Source organism: Bacillus rossius (genome assembly GCF_032445375.1).
Source record: "Bacillus rossius redtenbacheri isolate Brsri chromosome 9 unlocalized genomic scaffold, Brsri_v3 Brsri_v3_scf9_2, whole genome shotgun sequence".
Lineage (NCBI taxonomy): Eukaryota > Metazoa > Arthropoda > Insecta > Phasmatodea > Bacillidae > Bacillus > Bacillus rossius.
This window is the reverse complement of record NW_026962013.1, coordinates 7046929-7069695: the sequence shown is the minus strand read 5'-3', so window position 1 is coordinate 7069695 and position 22767 is coordinate 7046929. Positions and strand designations below refer to the sequence as shown.

The following is a 22767-nucleotide window of genomic DNA, read 5'->3' as shown; positions in this document are numbered from 1 at the left end:
TTTTAAAGCAGCAATTTAAAAAAATTTAATATGTCGTTATCACGTAAAATTATTGTCCGTAAATCGACTTTACAGACAACCCCGTTTTTTTTTTCATTATAATTTTTTTCTGTTCTGTTTTGGTCACTGCAAGTATGTGGCCCGCCACGCTTATATGTTAGCTGTTGCACTTGCGTCTACCTGCTGCAGATTCCCATAGGTTGAGCTTGCCTGCTATTGGTGCTGATTGAGGGGGGGGGGGGGGGGCACATCTTTCCAGTGACCACTTGTTACTTGTTTCTTGTATGTTTGTGTCGTGACTGCTAAAGCCCTCGTCTGTTGGTGGGCATGTTACAAATGTATAAATAAATAATAAAAAAATACTTATGATGTCAAAATTTTTATTTTTTGAGCCTTATTGCTGTATGTAATTTGATACTTAAGGTTTAGTGTCAAACTTTTTGGTTATTTCATTTTTTTTGTCATTACAATTATTCAAGGACTTTTCCGATAGATTAATCATGTTAGCTTGCTTGCATTTTATTTGTAGTAAATTTTCTCAATGTATGGGTATGTCTAATTATGATTACTTGAGTGACTTTTTACAGCTTGGAAATAACATTTAGTAAATAAGTGGTGAGAAAATTTATTGACCCAACAATACATGCAAGGCAGCTATTGTGATAACTTTACAGGATTATTATAATAATAATAATGATGATAATAAAATAAAATAATCAACTTGGCATGTGAGACAGACACTTAAATATAAGCCAGAGTATGTTAATTTACAAGATTATTTCACAGGTTATTTTATAAATATTAAGTTAGTGTTGCGAACCTAAATATCAAAATGGTTATATTGTTAATGATATTGTTAATGTTAAAATATAAAAGCCTATTTATATATTTATATAAATAAAATTGACAAGATATTTGAATAATGTTTAGTAATGCCTAACATCATCCTTCTTTCGGTATGATAATTGGGGTTACCTAATACTCTCCTTTGGCCTCTAGCTTGAAAACACTTATGTATTAAATTTTTCACTCCATAGTGCAGTACTTTTCTTTTCTGTATGTTAATTTTTTAAATTGGTGGCCTTGTTGGAATGTGTCTTAAGCAAGCTATTTGTATGTTTGTATTGAAATTCCTGTTTTGTTTCAGAAACCTTATTTACCTTTTACTAGCAAACACATTTAAAGCTCCATTTTATGGAGTGTATTCTGCCTGCAATCAGTTAAGGGAAAATCTTTTTTCTGTATAAAAACCCATTGGACATTATTACTCATGCCTTGAAGGCTTGTCTCTAGATTTATAGTATCAGTAAAGCATTATCTCTTTGTAGCATAGTTTCTTCGAAAGCATTAATTACGTTCAGAATAAAAAATTAATGATCATTATAGATACAGTGATATTGCAAGGCTTTTATTTCTGACACATATTTTAGTATCACACACTGATTTCAGAGGTTGAAATTACTTATGGTATTACCATTACACCTCAAGATTCAGAATAAAGTTAGTTTACCATAACAGGGTGTCCAAAAGTATCGAAAGTCACGAAAAAGTAAGGAAATTGAAGAACTGATCATGAAAGTAATGAAACAGTAAGGAAACTGAAGAACTGGTCATGAAAAAGTCCCTAAATGTACAGCATTGATGCCAGAAATCGAGAAACTTTAATCTTCAGCAGCTTTCTGATAACATGCATTATGTTTTTCGACAACGCAGTTCATTATGCAGTCGCATGTGGAAATTAACTCGGAAAATGTTATAGCTTTGTAACTTAAAAATCGGTATGAGTTTGTGAATTATAGATAATATTGTATTGCATTTGTTCATGTTTATTTTTGGTTATGTATGTAAATTTAAAAATAACTTTTTAATAATAAAAAAATTTGTAATTACAATTTCCTAAAAGGTATGTCCTGAAATTTGTTGGCTAGATATTTCTAGACATCCTGTATAAGTCTTTCTTACCTGGCGGTTAATCTGCAACAGTAGCCTCAAGTTACTTGTAGAAAAACGTACATTTTATAGGATGACAACCTTTATGTGTTTTGTACTTTTGTGTAGCTGAAATTATTTACTCACATGCAAATTAATTCTTGTGCCCAAAGTTTGATTAATAAATTGGAGGTTCTGTGGGAAAAATGTGTATTTTCGAAGGGTGCCAAGATGTTACTTGCTGTTGTGTTTCCCAGTTGATCCTCTCGTCCCCCCAGTACGCAGTTTTCCTCGACCATGCGATCAACATCTTCCTGGAAGTCCTTCAAGGAGGACAGCCCATGTTCATCGCAGAGTACAACATGCAGGTGAGCGGCGGGGAGGGTTGTGGTTATCATACTTCGGAGCAGTATGTGTGGTCCACTCTTCATTATTCAGGTTTGTAACTGGTATAAAAAAAAAAACACTGGGTAGGCTGTATTTTGGGTTTGTTTCACATTCCATCACACTGAATGGCCCTTCGTTCACGAACATTGGCTCATCTGACTCCATATCATCAAACAATTTTCTGCATTACCCATCACTTCTCGCGAGGTAAATGGCTGAGGCTTGCTCGAGCACAAATTTTGCTGCCTCATTCGGGGGCTCGTTTTGCCCCACTGGCTCATTTATCTTGGCTAATTTTTTTCCCATTTGATACCTATGACACCTCTCTGCATATTTAATTGCGTCTGCTCAGGCAATTCTGCTTGTTTTCTTTCTTTTCTTCAAAATAACCCGTTTTCGTTTTGGAATTTTGTGATTAATGGCTCCAAAACCAAAGTTAGTAACTTTGTAGTTATTCCACTCAACTAGCCACCACTCAGTGCTCACTCAATAGCAATTTATAGTTTAAATCATGCAAATATGTCTATTACTTTTGGGTTTTGTAGTTAAACTCTCACTGACTTCAATTCGACGCTCCCCACCAACACTCATTACATCATCACTGCAAATGTTAACCGGGAGAGTCATACATGATGACCATGAGCGAAGTCGGTTCTACTAAGATATATTTACTTCAACTCTGTATCTTTCATAGCTTACGAGTTTCAAGCGGTGTTGTATCTTCAGCCGAAGTGACACTCAACCCGAGATTAAAGACATTCATATTTTTGTTGGCAATTCATGTTAAAACAAGGGAACCTGAAAATGATTGGAAATTTTTGTTAGGTTAGGGAAAACTATGATATAAAGGGCCTGCTTATGGGGTGTATTTGTGTTGGTGAGGCAGAATGATAAATGTGAAGCTGACTGTTGCTTCTAGCACGGTATCGTCTCTGAACTGGTGCGCAGTCTTCTCGTCGTGCATAGGGCAGCTATGAGATTTGAGCGGTAACTATAAAATTTTATGGCGGAGAAATGGATATAAAGGTGTAATGCAAATCCCTTGAGTGCTTTCATTTATCTGAACTTGATTTTTCATCCCTAAAAATTATTCTGAAAACATGTGTTGTAGCTATTTTCACTCTCCTAAAATTAAGTTTAAAAACAAAATACAGAAACACAACCCGCCCTCAGCGTTTTCTTACATGCTGCTCATAAACAGACACCACTCAGATATACTGAGCAGTTTTCAAATCCAATGGTTTCTTCTGTAGCTTTGCCCAATGTATGTGTACCAAGGTAGGGGGTACCCTTAAATGTAAATTGTAATCTGAAATGGTGTTAGCTAAGTTATTTCCTTTAGAACTTTTGTAATTCTTTAACTACAAAAATGACATCTGTCGAATAAAAACCATTAGGATTAGGAGAGGAACTGGAATTAAATGAAAAACAGCAGTAATTGTACTAAAGAACTGTAAAACCACATGAAACAAGTTTTTGAAGGACACCACCCACAATTTGAGTACAACTGAAATCGAGCTACTCAGTGAGTTCGTATTTCACTCATGCCAGTTTGTGTGTGTGGATAAATTGTTGGTATACTGCTAAAAGTCATCAATTTAAAAAATTGCTTAACTGAATGAGTTTACTCCAGTATTTTAGTTATTGCGACTTAGTCAGAATAGTGATGTTTTAATTCCTTGTCTACTGGTTGAGATACTGACTTCAGCATTTTTTCATTAAAGTTATACTTCTGCCAATGATGTTGACAGGCTTTCACGGCCATTGTATGAAGTAGCTTGGCTTCTGGGTTGTAGCCGTGTCCTTGACAAATAATTCACCAACGTTTCAGTCGACATTGCAGTCGCCATCATCAGGGAGCAGTAGGTATCTGCTCCCTGATGATGGCAACTGCAATGTCGACCGAAACGTTGGTGAATTATTTGCCAAGGACACGGCTACAACCCAGAAGCCAAGCTACTACTTATACTTCTGCCCTTTATGAGGCAGATTTGCCACTTTTTGACTCGGTCACTTTCGGCAGTACACCAACGAAATGTACTGCTGTCCCGGTGTCTGCGACTCGACGTTCGTCTGAGGGTGGCGTGCGTGCGTGCGTGTGTCCGTGCCTCGCAGCAAGTCCGCAAGCTGGTGCTGGAGATGATTCACCGGTTCCCGACCAACGAGCTGCTGCGGCCGTACTCCAAGCGCATCATATCGTCGCTCCTGAAGCTCATGGAGCGCGAGAACGAGGAGAACGCCATCATCTGCCTGCACATCATCATAGAGCTGCACAAGCAGTATCGTCCGCCCTTCACCGTGGAGGTTGGTGTTCTTGTGTTCGCGGTCGTGGCCACCTTGCGTCTGTTGTCTCGTCACGCAGTGAAGCTTCATTAGCGTCATAAAGGGGGGGGGGGGGGGGTGTGTTGCCTGTAAAGTCTGTTTACGGACGATAATTTTACGTGATAACGTCATAAGAAAACATTGTTGAAAAATTGCATACCTTAACCTGTTTGATATTATAGAAGATTTTCTCGCACATGGTGGTTGGCCGGTTCTTGCACGCTTGGCTCAGGCGGAACGTGACAATGAGTCATGCTTTTTCCGTGCGTGCAGCCGGCGTTGTCAAAAAAAATCTTAATTTGTCAAATTTTTTAAAATGTAATTGTGGGAGTGGCCATATCTTTTAAAAAAAAGATGATGTTCCCGACATTTCTGCATGCCTGGTTGCAGGCTAGCGGTCTGCTAAAGATATTTTTGGTTATTCGTGAATAATTTTATATTAAATGCTACATTTCAAATTGAATACAATTTTAATTATTCATTACCATTAGATACACAAAGTAGTACTTGTTAACAAAAAAAAATAATTGTAAAAATGTAACATACTTAAGCTAAGATAATTTGTTGAGAAATTTATATTTTTGTACAACATTGTTCAAACTTTGATTTTATATGTAACAAATAGTCTGTGATTATGATTTAAAACAGTTAATAATGCACTATTTTTATGTACATAACCAGTTGAATCAGCATGGGAATATTCAAACTTGCACATCACTGCATTGACGAACCGTCTTCCTATCTCAAAGTCAATGTTAATTATCACACAAAGTCCAAACTGAGGGTAGCAAAAGTTGTTGAGTGTAGCAGAATTCATTGATTGTTTTTATTCTAGTTTATTTTCAGGGCCCTACCTCCTTCAGGGTTCTCGGTAGCTGTAATTGTGAATGTATCTTGAACGTTTTTTAAATGATTCTTGTATTCGGGAGCTTTATTTAAAAGATTTTCATGGACATACGCCATTTGCTGGTTTCAACTGTTTGTCATAGAAAACCACAAGAATGAACAAGAAAGATGACTACACAAACACACACAGTAAACAAGCCGAAATCAGGCCATGTCAAATTTTAAACACACAGACGGCACATGGAAGGAATTAATCAGAAAAAGCATGACAGCACTGAGACGTGTGTAACAAGAACAAAACACAAACAACTTCAGACAACACAGCAATCAAGCAGACGTAACACAACGATGATACGAAACAGTTAATCTGGACAACACAGCAACAACATGGCACAGTCATCAGTCTGTTTGTGCCTGGTGACGGGAAGTGATGCCAGTATCCAAAACGTCGCAACTGTTTGTTTGTCTTGGGAAGCTTCAGGGGCATAGGAACCGGGGGGGACAGGGGGGACGTGTCCCCCTGAACTTTTTGGGTGGAGGGGACTGTCCCCCCCAACTTTCTAGACCGTGATATTTTTATTTTATAATATTATTCTGCCCAACTTTATTTGTGATTTCTTCACTCATCAAATTTTATCTTAAGGAAACAATAATAAATTTAACATTGATGTATCCAATGGTTAGATACAAAAACTGCTTAAAAAGCGCTATTTTGCACTTTTAAAATCAAAATTTTCCTGTGGAGGACCCCCGTCTTAGTAAGAGGGGAATGGGTTTACATGACATCAAAATCATTATTTGTCCCCCCCAACATTGTGAACACAGCTACGCCAATGGGAAGCTCACTGTGTGCGTCTGTGACGTCGTCGTCCTGATGTTGTCCAGAATATTTGTATAGTTTTATCGTTGGGTTCACCTGTGTGTGTCTGGTTGTCCAGATTACCTGTTTCGTATCATCGCTGGGTTCGTCTGTTTGTTGCTGTGTCGTGCAAGGTTGTCGTTTTTTCTGTATTCACTGTTCTTGTTACAACCGTTTCGTTTTCAGCCCGCTGTTTGTCTGTGCTGAGTTATTTTTTTCAGACTAATATTCCTTCCATTGGTTGTTTCTCTGTGCTGTCCATGTGTTTAACATTTTTGTCATCGGCTAATTTTGGTTTTGTTTTCTGTGTGGCGGTGTGTTCATCTTTCATGTTCATTCTTGTAATTTCTCTACGACATACAGTTAAAAACCAGCAATGGTGTAGATTCATGAAAATCTTGTACATCACGCTCGCTGCAGTAAGGGTTGTGGATTCGATCGCAACAGTTCAGCGTGACTCGAACTTATGTGCATTGATCCGTATCTAATTAAACTATGCAATGTACACAAACGTGTTTTCGAATAAATTAAATTATTATTTTTAATACGGTCGAACTATTAATAAAGGAACTAATTGCCTTGGGCACCAGAAAAGCAGAACATGTGAAACAAAAAAAAAAAAAATGAAGAATCTTGAACAAAAATTGTAATATTTATTTAATTAAATTACACATCCCGGGAAGAAAAACCTCGAGTCATAATTAAAACAAAAACAAATATGAGATAACTATGATTGGGCCAGAGCCCGCTGCAGTTTTGGTGGGTTCTGTCGTTTGCGCACGGCATTTGCAACGCCCGCCCTTCCCCTGCCCCGCAGCTGCAGCACTTCCTGCAGTTCACGAAGAGCATCTACAGGGAGCTGCCCAGCCACATGAGCAAGATCTTCGAGCCGCGCCCGCCCCTCCACGTGCCGGACGTCACGGAGCTGAACCTGGAGCAGGTGCTGGCCGAGACGTTCACCATGACGCCCGTGCAGACCGACAAGACGGGACTCGACGGCACGCCCGTCCACGTGAGTTCCCCCGCCCGTACGCCTCACGCCTCCCAGTGCCCGGCTAGTGTGATGAGTAGAGAGACCGGAAAAATTCGCGGGTTCAATGACCTCCAGGATATACTCCAATATCCTCTACACACTCGGGCAAATGCCAACTATACATTGGCTGCTGACTTGTGAGTCATCTCGACCGGGTGACCCGTGATTCGACACTTCCACGAGCGAGGGTCTCCAATTGGCTCTCAGTCCTCCAGATGAACAGTGAACCGATGGCAGAAGTCGCACTTAAGGTATAATTATTTGAATTTTAGCATAACACGAAATGAACCCCGCGAATTTTTCAGGTCTCTAGTGAAAGTGTTTCCTTTCAGTCGTATGGTCGAATTGTAGAACGTCCAAACTGTTTGCCAGTTGTAATAGGTGTTGGCCTGACTCTGTTTAAGTTTCCTTTAGTTTATTGCAACCATTAGTACTTGTGTCTGTGTGTATGTTTATGAGTTCACTCAAAGATATTGGACGGTTGCTGTTTAGTATACATAAATACAGTAACACAAAACAACAAATTATGTACACAAACAAATATTTTCTTTAATCAGCCATTATTATTTTTTTTGTATTATTGTATCTGGTAGTTGTGGACAGGAATGACTTTCGGAAGTTCATTTAAAGTGTTCTAATTAGCTGGAACCTTTTTTCTTTGGATACACAATGCTGTAGGGTACAAGTTCATGCATAGTTTCATATTTATAGCACAAACTTCTACATGTGTCAGAAAAAGTATATGCATGGACATTGTCTAATCACATTTGAGTGCCTGTCTGCAGAAATAAGCATGTTATGGGGTGTTATTTAATGAGCAGTAATTTTCAGTGACTTCTGAAATTGCCACGCATGCTCTCTTGTTTACTAGCGAACAATTCTTAATCAAAAAAATGTTTTCCTCTGAGGAATAGTTACCTCAATATTTTATATTTTTTTAATTTCTGTGTTTTACACTTGTTATTTTATTTGTATTAAAATTAATCTTTTTTTTTTAAATTGCCTTTTCCTTAAAATTTGTAATTAGAAATGTGTACCTCTAACTAAATTATTTATAGTATGTATGTACATATATATTTTTTAATACATTGTAATTCTAACAGAAATTAAAACGTGTCATTTTACGTGAGGCACGTGAATATAGCTTTTATCTAGTTGTGTGCTTGAGTGTGAGTAAACCAGCTCTTGTGTTTGTTCCAGTACACGCTGATCCCGAGGTCGGTGTTCTCGCTGAAGGTGCTGCAGGAGCTGCCGATCATCGTGGTGCTGCTGTACCAGCTCTTCAAGCAGAACGTGCAGCAGGACGTGACGGACTACATCCCGCTGGTCATGACCACCATCACCCTGCAGCCTTCCCCCCAGCACAGGTTCGCAGTTTTGTTCGGCAGCCAGTTCGTAATTGGATATTTTTTTTTGAAGTGGCAACGTCTAATAAATCGATGAACGCCGGTTGCATGCACGAAAAAGTGTCCCGTTATGCACAATGTCCCGTTACGCTGTGTCCCGTTACACTCATTGTACGCTTGCGCCGCATCTATCTCTCTCTTCCACTCGATTGGAACAACCATCGATTTGACTTTTTCGAGGCACATTAAACTTGAAACACTACCCATTCGTTTCCTACTTTTCCTATCATCGTCCTATCCTTAACAGAATAACACAGATTGGAAGAAGTTAAATAGCAAACATGTATAAAAGTTATGGTTAAAATAATCTGTTCGTTAAAGTAATAAACATATTTGAATTAATGAGTGCAAATAAAAGTAAATTTATCAACTAAATTGTAGATTTCATTTCACTCCTTATTTGTATCCATACAAAATAGTGATAATTCAATAATAATTATTCAATTTTATTCATAAAAGTATGCAATCATTTCATCAATTTTTTTTATGACGTCACGTTAAACAATCGTCCGTAAACCAACTTTACAGACAACCAATTTTTATGGGTGAATTTGTGTGTGGTGAGAAACACTTTGAAGGGAAACTTCTTTGCTGGAGGGGCTACAACTTTCGGGGATCACGAAACTTCCCGATCACACGAGGGGAATAGTCGGGTGCGCGGTTGGGGTAACCGGTAGAGGAGGGGAGTGCATCAGCGGGGGATGCCGCGCTCAACGCGTGCGCCAGCGGTCAAATGGGAAGATAATTTATGATTTGTTGGATAGACACGTGAGAGAGACTTTATAAGTGTAATTTATGATCTATTAAGATTGTTTTTTTTTTTTGTTCTTTAATTTTATTTGTCTGGAGATCACGATTTAACATCATCCTTACAAATAATAAAAAGATAAAAGGTATTATGAAAGGCAACATGTGAATAAACCGTCAAAAGAGGCACAAAAATGTATCATTGAATGGATGCGAGAATACAGGTTGCGAAAAAAAAAAAGGCATTTCTTAATTTGAGATCATATGCGCATTCCTTTCTATTCTAAATATTATCACTTGTTCAATGAAAAATACTAATAATTTATCTTTATATATGTACCTAATAAGGGATCGTCCATTTATCACGTGAGGCTCGAAAGGGGGGAGGGAGGCGGGAGGGAAAAATCACGAAATATCACAAGGGGTGAGGGGGGGAGGGGTGTAAAGAGATATCACGTGTATTTATTTTTTCGCCCGATTTCTACTAAACCGGAAAGCGACGCGTGACCTTGACTCGCCGTAGCCAGGCAACAATATCCCCGCCCGCCGCAACATGAACCACCCGGCTCGGCTTGCCAGTCGCCAGAAAGACTGTGATTTTGGCGCCGAATACATGCGTAAATCACATATAAGCCTTTCCTTTGTTATTTTTATGCCAGTGAGAATAAACCTGCAACCTTAATGTGTGTCTGGACTTTTTTTTATCACTGTGCTTAATTTTCCAGAGTTAAATTAGATTATACCTATATTTAAAGATAATATTCTGAAATTTTTAAAAATATTTTTTTTTTGGAAGGGGGGGGGGTGGTAGTAATCTAAAACCTCACAACAAATCACTAGGGGGGAGAGGGGGGGTTAAAAATTTGCTAAAAGAACATCACGTGATTAATGGACGACCCCTAAGACTGGTTGAAGTCGTTGAAGGAGAAGAGGGAGGGGTTTGTTTATTTATTATTCAGTTATTCCTCGGAAACGCGTGCCTTTGCAGGGCCAGTCCCTTGTTCAACAAGGAGGTGTTTGTGGACTTCATGGCCGCCCAGATCAAGACGCTCTCGTTCCTGGCCTACATCATCCGCATCTACCAGGAGGTGGTGGTGAAGCACTCGACGCTGCTGGTGAAGGGCATGCTGGGCATGCTGGCGCTCTGCCCGGCCGAGGTGGCGCACCTGCGCAAGGACCTGCTCATCGCCACCCGCCACATCCTCGCCACCGAGCTCAAGATCAGTGAGTGCCGTGGTCCTGCTCTCGTTTTCAGGTTGCTTGTTCCGCGTGGTTGCGGGCACGAGATCAGAAACTTTGCGGCAATGCTTTCTATGTTAGAATGGACACAGGAAATTTTTTTCTGAATTTAGATTATGAAGACTCTTAAATAAAAAATCTAAATAATTCTCAAACAAATTTCTTTCTTTTTTTTTTTTTTTTTTTTTACTGTCTCTTCTAAAAACAGCTAACATAGTTTTTCTGGGAAATACGTTAGCTAATGGAAACATAGGTAGTAATTAGGTTTGTGCATTTGGTAGTGTAATTATGAGTTAGCCACTAATTCCTAAAAACTGTGGTACAGTGAGGGATAAAAATAAATAAATTGAGGGGCATTTATATCTTATTTTTTTTTTATATATGTATATAAAAGTTATTAATGTTAGAGTTTGATGTAAGTTTTTGGACATACGCCATTGCTAAGAACTTTTTCTGTTGAAGAAAAACTAAAAACTAAAATAAATAAATAAATAAATAAATAAAAATACCCAAAAATATATATTTTGTGGTGTTCATATTCTTGTTGACAACAGCAATTGTTTGCTTAATTTTGTGTGTTTTTTGTCTTTTTTTTTGGGTATTTTTATTTCTTTATTTTAGTTTTTAGTTTTTCTTCAACAGAAAAAGTTCTTAGCAATGGCGTATGTCCAAAAACTTACATCAAGTCATGCACTCCCATTGCACAAATTTTTAAAGATAACAATGTTAGAGTTATTGTGATTTTGACTCTTATATGTAATATAATCGCATGTGCCTGCTATTTTAGTTTAGTATTGCCCGAACTGTGGCCAACCAGATATTACAAACTTACTTTATTCTAAGCTACAGATTTTTTTTTTAATTTTTTTTTTAATACTATGAAAATGGAGTGTATCTTACAAGCAGTGATGTTCTGCACTCATAGAAGAGTTTATTAACTTGACATTATTCAGAGATGTGGTAATTCAGGCTGTTGGCATAAGAAATGACAACTGTCATGTGAGATTGAATGCTGATACGGGTGCTCCATTGTGTAGGTTGGTCAGTGGCAGAATGAAGGTCATGTTTATTTCTGAAAAACATTGAGCATGTAAAATATACACACCTCTCTCTTCATTGGAGGTTAAAGCATACCATTAAAAAAATAATTATGGACACGTAGATGACTGTGAAGATGAGGCAGTAACAACTTATTTTGGTTAAGGAATAAGAGGTGATGGGAAGTGACCTGAAAAAAATACCAAATGCCTAAATGCAAATGATAATTCCAGCTCTTATTTCAAATGATGCTTCTCATCACTTTGAATTTCTAAGAAAAATGTTTTTTGAAATAACTTCATAAATTAATTATTATATTTTAACTAAACTAAACAGATATGAGTAAAATTGTTTAAAAAAAAAAATGCATCAGAATATGTTTTAGTGATCACTGTGTAAAGCACTGAAATTACACAACCTTGTTTTACAGTTTATAAGGTTCGTAAGTCTTTATGATATTTACCAAACTTTCCACCAACATTCAGATACACCGTGTACATTGTACACCAGTCCGCAGTGAAGTTCCCTGTATAAAAAAAAAGGGTTGGCAATTTACACAGTTTCAAGGTGTCTTTGCAAAATTATGAAAGTCTATTCATGAGTAACACTTTCTCTAAGATCTCTTTAACAAAATATATTCAAGAATGGTTTGGAAGTATGTTTAAAGAATTTGTAAATTTAAAGTTTTGTTCAATTAATGGAAAATATTTGTTGAAGTTTTTGTGTTCTGTATAGAATTTTGTTCTTAAGAAAATGTTAATTTTGTTTATTAGAAACAAATTTCATAACAAAGGTTAGTTCTTCAAGTAGAACAAAAATATTTGTTTTATATAAAAGTAATAACTATAGTTGAGAAGAATAAAATCTACTATATGTAATCTAATTGATAGGTTATTACTAGAGGTGGACGGGTTCCCAAAACTTGTGATAAAAGTCGGTAAAGAGGCCATTCCCGAACTTTGGAAAAATAATTTTTTTTTCCTCGCGATAATATTTTGGGAAAACTAATTTTTTTAATTGTAAGTTTTTCGGCAACTAATTTTTATGTTATAAAAACATTATATGCTTACATTTTCATTACAATCTGCATTATATAACAAACCACAACTTTGCTAATGTATTGACCAGAGAAAGCAAAAAGATATTAGAAAAATACACATAGTATCTGTAAAACATAATTCAACCATTATTCATAAATGCAGATAAAAATAAAAAATCTATCTAATATAATACTCAAATGTGATGAAACACATTTTTAATAATATGTAGGGATGGTGATTTTTAGTTTTTGCTAAATAGATGCTAAAATATGCTAAATTATATTTTTTCCGCTATAAAATGCTAAATCTAGACTATTCCGAGATAAATGTGAAATCAAGGTAAAAAACGTAGATTCGTCTTCACTCTACACAATTTATTTACCGATTGTATTTTGTTTCAGTTCAGTATCAAAAGAAACCATCATTTTATGGCATATTCAGCACAAGTATCTTATTGTCACGTCATTCACAACTACTATTGTTCGTAAATATTGAATGTAAAATGGCCATCCGTGCCTCGCGTTTGTAAACAAAGCAAAGAACAACTAGCTGGAAGATTATCCGTCATCTTGCAGAGTACAAGTTTTTAGGCCACCATATTGCGACATCTCTGCTTCGTTGCGCTAACAATTGTAAGTCCCCTTTTCTGGCTGTGTTTCACGTGAAAGCAGCGTTCTTGTGTAGTCTGTGGAATGTTGCGTGTTTACAAATACGTGCATACTCGTGAATGTGTTGTATATAGGGGTGTGCGGGATCCCGACGCTTCGGGAAAAAAGTCGGGAAAATAGGCTTCCCGAAATGCCGGGCGGGAATTTTATTACTCCCGAATTTTTCGGGAAATTGTTTAAAAATTTACAAATGTTTACTAATCATGTGAAAATGTTTTATATCAATTCAAACTGTTTTTACAACAATATTTAGTATGGATTCGTACATTTTTGAAGGGTTTCCGTACTATTTAAACGCAAAACATCTTTTAAACGTATGCCGATCGTAGCGACAGCTGTGGTGTGCAGTGAATTATGATAATCGTTTACACATATCTAATTGGAATATAAAAAACGTACATGGAGTACCTTAAATATTGCATGCGTTCATAAATATATTTCTTCAAGGGTACAAATTTTCAAGATATGTGAATAGTCAGTTATATAACGTTATTGCAGTCACCATCGAATACTTAACCTAAAACCACTGTGTGTCCATAGACACAAACAAAACACACGCGCAATCCAACCTTTTCGCCAAAGATATAAGAAATACTAGACTTGCGTTACATAACGAAGCGTAACCGTTCTCATTACGTGATAGCAGTGGCGATGTAGAGAACTGTATTGGCACTTTGAAAAATATGAAATCACGTAGTTTTACACCACTGCTCACGAGTATCTAAACATCTATGATTTTGCTTTGGGAGAAAAAAATAGTTGTTTACTGTTTAGTTTGGCGGGCTTTTTCGGCTGACGTTACGTTATTAAGGCTTGTGCAAAGTATCTGTTCCTATTTTCGATGCCGTTGTATATTAAAACAAACTAGCAGCCTAAAAATAATGGATGTCGCAACCGATCAGCTTGTTACTTGTAAACCTAAAAGTGTTTGAAAGTATTTTGAACGTCTGACAGACAGTAAATCCCTGGCAAAGTGTGTTGTGTTAAAAATTTTTTGAGATGCGAGCATGGTAGCATGTCTGGCTATAAAAAAATAGTTTGAGGATGCTAAAAAATATGAAGTCGCCGCTGAAAAAAGGGCAAGTGAAGCAGACAAAAGAAATAGCAGCAAAAATAAACAACTAACTTTGCAAGATACGTTTAAATGGCCATCTTCTCATATTATAATTAAAAATTTGCCTTTTTTTTATTTTCCCGATCCCGTGCCGTTTCCCGCGGGAATAATTTATTTTTCCCGAAAATTTCCCGCAGTACAAAAACCTATTCCCGCACACCCCTAGTTGTATACTGTTATTTCTCGTGGTAAAAATGGGACGAAACGTCATTTCCATTCGCAACCGCATAAATGAATACAAAAGTGAACAGTTATAGGAAAGTGATACGAATATTTTAATGCGCAATTTATGTAATCGCCATCTGGAATGGAAAAAAACTATTTACTTGAAAAGCACATTAAATCTGAGGGAAATCAGGCTGCAAAAAAAAAATATATTCACCGAGAAGTCGGTTGAAGAAAAAAAGTTGGTAAAACGGCAAGCAACGGTTTCTTTTTTAAAAATATACTTTTCTTCAGTAATGTAAAATGAGAGAATTGGCTAAATTGTGTTTTTTAAATGCTACAAAATGCTAAATTTCAAATTCAAAATGCTAAATGTCATTATTTTAAGTGCTATAAATCACCATCTCTAATAATATGTTTTTACTTTTGATGAACATAAACATCTTTACCATGTCATTAGGTTATGTTTAAAAATGAACTTCATGAGAGCAGCAATGAACAATGTTGCCTAACGTGTCAGATTCGAAACGACATAACACTCAGTTTTTAACAAAGTAACTGAAAGACTCTTATCTTGGTTTCAAATATTTAAGCCATAAATTTCTGTGTTTCTTTCAGAAACATCGAAGCAGTTTTATGTATATGATTGAAAGTAAATTATGGGAAATGAGAACGGGGAAAAAAAAGAGGTTTGTTTTAATTTCCATTATGTGTTCAATATTTTTGTTTTGTGAATTTGAAATCATTTGGGCTACTAATGGTTTATGGGATGGATGATATTAATTTTTTTTTCCTGTATACCAAGTTAAGTGACATAATTTCAACGCTGTTGCTCCTGATCCCGATCCCGAAAATCCAATATCTTTCAAGACAGAATCCGGTCCCGAAGTATAAAATGCCGTTCCCGCCCACCTCTATTTATTACATTATAAGGGAGATTTTCAAGGTCAGACCACAAACCTTTTCAGAGAAAATTACATACGTAGTAAAATTGTGCGTTGTGTGCTTCGAGAGTTTGTACATGAATGCTGTGAACTTGTGTGTCCAGAGTTTGTTCCGTACATGGACCGCCTGTTTGACGACAACATCATGCTGGGCAAGGGCTGGACGGTGAACGAGTCGCTGCGCCCCCTCGCGTACAGCATGCTGGCCGACCTCATCCACCACTGCAAGAACCTGCTGCCCTTGGCGGAGCTCATCAAGGGCGCCCGCCTCTTCTCCAGGAACGTGCTCGACGAGACTCTGCCCACCGGGTACTCGCGATTCATTTCCTTCTGTTCTCGTCGTTCTTGTTCTTTTTCTTGTTGTTGTTGTTGTTGTTTTTGTTTTTGTTTGGGGGTGAGGGGGGGTCAGAAGTGCAAAATGCGGGCGGTGTGTGTCTGTGTGTGTTTGTGTGTGTGAGAGAGATTTCCTTCTGTTTTTTTTTTTGTTTCAGGAGTACAAAACGTATTATTTAGGTCAACGACAAATTTTTAAAAAAAAAAAGAAAGAAAGAAAATACAAACTATGCAAGTACTGTAGAAACCCCGCTAATCCAAAACCCACTACGTAATTTGAAAATCCTTCTTATCCGAACAAATTTAGTGTAAAGAAAATTATTTTTGATATGGTGTCCCAGTTATTGACAGTTATTTTCCAGTTGTTCTGAAAAAAAAATTTCTATGATGTGTTATGTATGCTTATAGCGATGTATTTTACTACATTCTGTAGCATTAATATTACTATACTGAGAATCTGAAAATGTGGTAATCCTAACAGATTTCGACCCCGATTAGTTTGGATTAGCGGGACTCTACTGAATGTGTATCACTCAAGTTTAAAGTCTTAACACTTATGTTTTAATTTTTTTTGAATTTAACAAAGTTGTATCTATAGCCATAAGGTATTAATGGCTATAGATATGCATTTGTGATTTTAGTGTAAGGCACAAAGTGTTGTTGTTTTCCCCAATTATTTTGCACATTTACATCAATTTTTACTAAATTAATTACATTTCTCTTTTCAAAATACCATTTGAATTATGTTATTTATACATTGTAATGGATCAGTCTCTGTTTTCGGATCTCGGTTCCGTCGATTCTCAGCAAATTAACAGGCGTTGAGAACTGTAAATATAATCCCGGTACTGGAAAGCACAACAGCCAAACGTTTTCCGATGGAAATACAATAGACTTCCGGTAAAACGCTACGGTATATTGCCAGCGACCAACTTGCACACCTCTTTTCAACATTAACGTTAAGCCCCATGTGACAAGTGAATGGTTTGTACATCTTTGAAAATTGCAGGCAACGAGGTCCTCTCCTCCCCTACCATCAATGCCTTACGCTTCAGCTGACACGTGTGGAAAAATAACGCCCCCCCCCCCCCTGCCTCCTTCCCCGCAGGAAGTGTGGGAACGTAAATAAAACATTTCTTTGTGTCAATTCCTGACCCTTTTTTTATGTCCCTCTGTTTACTAGCAGACAGGGATTATCATTTCAACTAAAAGTAGACCTATAGAAAAATAGCACAGCCTCAATATCCTTTTGAAACTTATCAAAAAATAAACTGCCATGATTTTAAAAGTTGTCTTCCAGCACTCTAAACAAAAACTTCACTTTGTTTTGTGTGATCGCTGATGCAATCAATGTGTGTCCCTAGTAATAGCTTACCACATTCATTTATTTTTGCCTACAGTTTACAGTTGTTCACTTGTAAAAGACTAAAACTTTTTTTTTGCCACTGTGAGGTGAAAAGCAAACTTTTTTTTGTCTGTCAGGTGGAAGATAATTGCCTGTGGCAGTTACTATACCTTAGTTTTAAGATGTTTTTATTCTCATAAATACATATACTGCTATACTAAAAGCAGCAATTATGTACGTCCTTTTTTGTACAAAACTTAATGTTAGTTGAAGGTATTATGATTTTTAAAAAAATTTATTGTATAGCATAATTTTGAAAGACTTTGTGCTTTACCTACCATTTTTTGTGTCTCTACATAAGCATAGTCATACAGAGTCTCAAAACTCCATGTGGATTAGTACATATACACTATTAATAAAATGTGAAACCGTGTTTAGGATCCAGATAATGTCAGCCAAGGTGGTGATGAAGTTCGCGGAGACGATCATCAAGTCGGACACTGACGCTGCTCACTGCAGAGAGATGCTTTTCCAACTGATGGAAGTGTTTGCTCTCAAGTTCAAGACGGTCTCCAAGATACAGTTGCCTGTTCTCAAGAGGTGGGAATACGGCTTGGTCCATTTCTGGAGCTCACCGTTATTAACTTTTGAGTATGGTCTGAAAAAAATTATTTCAGCTAAAGGTTTCAGATAATGTTTAGGATTTTTACAATTTTAACATTTGATAGTATGCTATACCTACAAAAAGTTTTTTTTTTTTTTTTTTTTCTTTTTATGAATTTTTATTTTCCAGTGAAATACGTACTTGTCTATATTTCAATGTCACTGCATGAATTCCATGTTTTGGAATGTACTGTCCATTTAAAAAAAAAACCTTTGCTTAAAAATGTTTAGTAGTTCAATGATAGACTCTTGCAGTTAATGTTTGGTTACATATAAATTCGCTTCGGGCAAAAGTTTTAGACAATATTTAGAACATTTAAAATAAATAATAGTGAATTAGATATTGTACATGGTACGTAAGTTTTTTTAATTTTTTTTGTTTAAACCCCTGACCAACAACTAAAAGTTTAATTCATGCTCATATTATATTGTCCAGTAAAAAGTACAAAAAAATTGAGGGAGTTTTTAAAACCGGTTCCAAAAACAACTGTACATCTAATATATATTCTAATTTTGCTTAATTTCACATTTAGATGACACCATATTGATGATAAATAATACTACAAACCAAAAGTAGGTATTAACTTAAAATAAACTGACAACAAAAACTGTGACCCAAATGCAAAGGAATTAATGTTAAATCCTGTTAACTACCATCATTGCAGCATATGCTAACCACTAAATACTTTACTCAGCAGGAGACAGTATGTGCGCATTGCTGCAATCAGCAGGTGAGCTTCGGTATTTTATATTTTACCACGTGTGCGCATTAGATCTGTGTGAAGCTTTGACTAAGCGAATCAATTGAAGCAATTTTCAATATTCGATTTCACTTCGCTAGGAAATTTGCTATTCACATTATTTGAAGCTTTGGTTGTGATGCAAAGCTTCGTATGTGATGAGAAGCTTCGCGTGTTACAAAATGCTTGAGATTCACTCATGGATTATTTTTTATATGTTTTCATTTTATTAAAGTTGGTTTTTGGGGGGAAAAGGACACTCCATTTGCTTTTACGAATACACACTCAGTATTAATATTAATCATTGTTATTTTATATTTTTCATTGAATTATATTTTTATAGGGCCCAGTTGGTTGATCACTTAATCAGATCAAACGTTAATAGATTATTTTTTTTATTTTAATCCAGAATCTTATAAAATAAGTGTAATATAGCTTAGCAGAGAAAAACATTTGCAATTCAGTTCAACTTTACGAACAGAACATTGTAATCATTGTATTTGATATTCGCTTCAAAACACTATTATTCGCACAGACCTATAATAGAGTTAGCCTTAAATAAAATGCAAGAAAAAAAACAGGGCAAAGCATTTTTTTAAACTACATAGTTATGTATTAATTTTAAAAATCGTTTTGTTGAGCCAAATGTTTATAAATATAAAAATGCATATAATAATTTTTAATCATATTCATAGATTATTTATTACATATTAAATGCATGTATGAACTAGGTAGTATATTGCATGTAAAAAAAATCCAAATTTATGAATGAATCTTTGATTTAAACATGTTACACTATTTTCATTAAAAAAAAAGGGGGGGGGGGGGGGGGGGGTTGTCTGTAAACTCTGTTTACGGAAGATAATTTTACGTGATAACGTCATAAGAAAACACTGATGAAAAAAATAATACTTTTTTAATTTTCAAATATTATTTACAGTTTTATGCAAATTTAATTTAAATAATTTGTTTAAATATAATCACGAACAATTAGATTTAAAAAGCCCGCCTCAACCTGTTTGATATTATAGAAGATTTTCGCGCACGGTGGTTTGGCCGGTTTTCGCACGCTCGGCTCAGGTCGGAACGTGACAAATTTTTCGTGCGTGCAGCCGGCGTTCGTCGATTTATAGGACGGTTATCACGTCAAAAAATTTTTTGTGAGTGAGCTTCATTTGCTGTATCTATTATGTAGTAACAAATGATATTGAAAATGCTAGACGGTGACAGCCTGAGGTGAACAGGGTTGTGTTCGCAGCAAGCAGCAGCAGCAGCAGCAGCAGTCCGCAGGCGGCCCGGGGACCCCCAGCGTACCCGCGACGCCTGCCCCGCCCGCCGCGGGGACCCTCTTCACGCTGACCGCGCTCGCCGCCGTCACCAGCACGGCCACTGCGACGGCTGCTGCAGGCACGGCCGGCTCCGGCGCCGCGGACGACAAGAAGCCACCGGCTCCCGCCGACACCACAGGTGCGTCCAGGACTCTTTGGCCACTCCCCACCACCGTTCAGGACTCTTTGGCCACTCCCCACCACCGTCCAGGACTCTTTGGCCACCCCCCACCACCTTCCAGGACTCTTTGGCAACCCCCCACCACCGTCCAGGACTCTTTGGCCACCCCCCACCACCGTCCAGGACTCTTTGGCCACTCCCCACCACCGTCCAGGACTCTTTGGCCACTCCCCACCACCGTCCAGGACTCTTTTACCACTCCCCACCACCATCCAGGACTCTTTGGCCACTCCCCACCACCGTCCAGGACTCTTTGGCCACTCCCCACCACCGTCCAGGACTCTTTGGCCACCCCCCACCACCGTCCAGGACTCTTTGGCCACCCCCTCCACCGTCCAGGACTCTTTGGCCACCCCCCACCACCGTCCAGGACTCTTTGGCCACTCCCCACCACCGTCCAGGACTCTTTGGCCACTCCCCACCACCGTCCAGGACTCTTTGGCCACCCCCCACCACCGTCCAGGACTCTTTGGCCACCCCCCACCACCGTCCGGGACTCTTTTACCACCCCTCACCACCGTCCAGGACTCTTTGGCCACCCCCACCACCGTCCAGGACTCTTTGGCCACCCCCCACCACCGTCCAGGACTCTTTGGCCACCCCCCACCACTGTCCAGGACTCTTTGGCCACCCCCTACCACCGTCCAGGACTCTTTGGCCACTCCCCACCACCGTCCAGGACTCTGGCCACTCCCCACCACCGTCCAGGACTCTTTGGCCACTCCCCACCACCGTCCAGGACTCTGGCCACTCCCCACCACCGTCCAGGACTCTTGGACCACTCCCCACCACCGTCCAGGACTCTTGGGCCACTCCCCACCACCGTCCAGGACTCTTTGGCCACTCCCCACCACCATCCAGTTCTCTTTGGCCACTCCCCACCACCGTCCAGGACTCTTGGGCCACTCCCCACCACCGTCCAGGACTCTTGGGCCACTCCCCACCACCGTCCAGGACTCTTGGGCCACTCCCCACCACCGTCCAGGACTCTTGGGCCACTCCCCACCACCGTCCAGGACTCTTGGGCCACTCCCCACCACCGTCCAGGACTCTTGGGCCACTCCCCACCACCGTCCAGGACTCTTTGGCCACTCCCCACCACCGTCCAGGAATCTTTGGCCACTCCCCACCACCGTCCAGGACTCTTGGGCCACTCCCCACCACCGTCCAGGACTCTTGGGCCACTCCCCACCACCGTCCAGGACTCTTTGGCCACTCCCCACCACCGTCCAGGACTCTTGGGCCACTCCCCACCACCGTCCAGGACTCTTTGGCCACTCCCCACCACCGTCCAGGACTCTTGGGCCACTCCCCACCACCGTCCAGGACTCTTGGGCCACTCCCCACCACCGTCCAGGACTCTTGGGCCACCCCCCACCACCGTCCAGGACTCTTTGGCCACTCCCCACCACCGTCCAGGACTCTTTGGCCACTCCCCACCACCGTCCAGGACTCTTGGGCCACTCCCCACCACCGTCCAGGACTCTTGGGCCACTCCCCACCACCGTCCAGGACTCTTTGGCCACTCCCCACCACCGTCCAGGACTCTTTGGCCACTCGCCACCACCGTCCAGGACTCTTGGGCCACTCCCCACCACCGTCCAGGACTCCTTGGCCACTCCCCACCACCGTCCAGGACTCTTTGGCCACTCCCCACCACCGTCCAGGACTCTTTGGCCACTCCCCACCACCGTCCAGGACTCTTTGGCCACTCCCCACCACCGTCCAGGACTCTTTGGCCACTCCCCACCACCGTCCAGGACTCTTTGGCCACTCGCCACCACCGTCCAGGACTCTTGGGCCACTCCCCACCACCGTCCAGGACTCTTTGGCCACTCCCCACCACCGTCCAGGACTCTTTGGCCACTCCCCACCACCGTCCAGGACTCTTTGGCCACTCCCCACCACCGTCCAGGACTCTTTGGCCACTCCCCACCACCGTCCAGGACTCTTTGGCCACTCCCCACCACCGTCCAGGACTCTTTGGCCACTCCCCACCACCGTCCAGGGCCTGATCAACCCTTAGGTAGGGGCAGGCATTTTTCGCGAATTAATCAGAACGCCTGTTGGTCTTCAACAAGGTACAGCCGCACTGACTGTTTTTTTTCCCTTGTGATTGGGCGGCCGTCGGCGAGAGAAGTCGTTGCCTCGTTTGGCCGAGCCCCTCAGGTACGCGTTTGCTTCTGCACTGAACAGCTGCGATTGGTGGTTTAGCAATCGACGTGCGCCTGAAAGAAACTCATCCGATCATTACACACAAACGATGATGCATTGTTTTAACATTCAGCTAGTCTCAGAATCTTATCGCGAAATATGCATGCCCCTACCCTTAGGCTAATTAGGCTGCGGCCTAGGACGCGAGGATCCTGGGGGGGGGGGGGGGGGGGGGTCGGGGTCGGGGGGGGGGGGGGGGGGGGGAGGCGGCAGCTGAAGTCATGTC

The 22767-nt window shown here is 39.7% G+C and overlaps 1 protein-coding gene across 1 annotated transcript in view; it reads left to right on the top strand.

Moving 5' to 3' along the window:
* The window catches only part of LOC134542790 (transformation/transcription domain-associated protein), a 139569-nt gene that overhangs the window by 2604 nt on the left and 114198 nt on the right, over positions 1–22767 (top strand). Inside the window, 8 exon segments of the mRNA XM_063387317.1 lie at positions 2187–2297; positions 4432–4620; positions 7161–7355; positions 8577–8743; positions 10518–10753; positions 15842–16046; positions 17854–18015; positions 20077–20285. Coding sequence (XP_063243387.1) covers positions 2187–2297; positions 4432–4620; positions 7161–7355; positions 8577–8743; positions 10518–10753; positions 15842–16046; positions 17854–18015; positions 20077–20285 — 1474 coding nt within the window.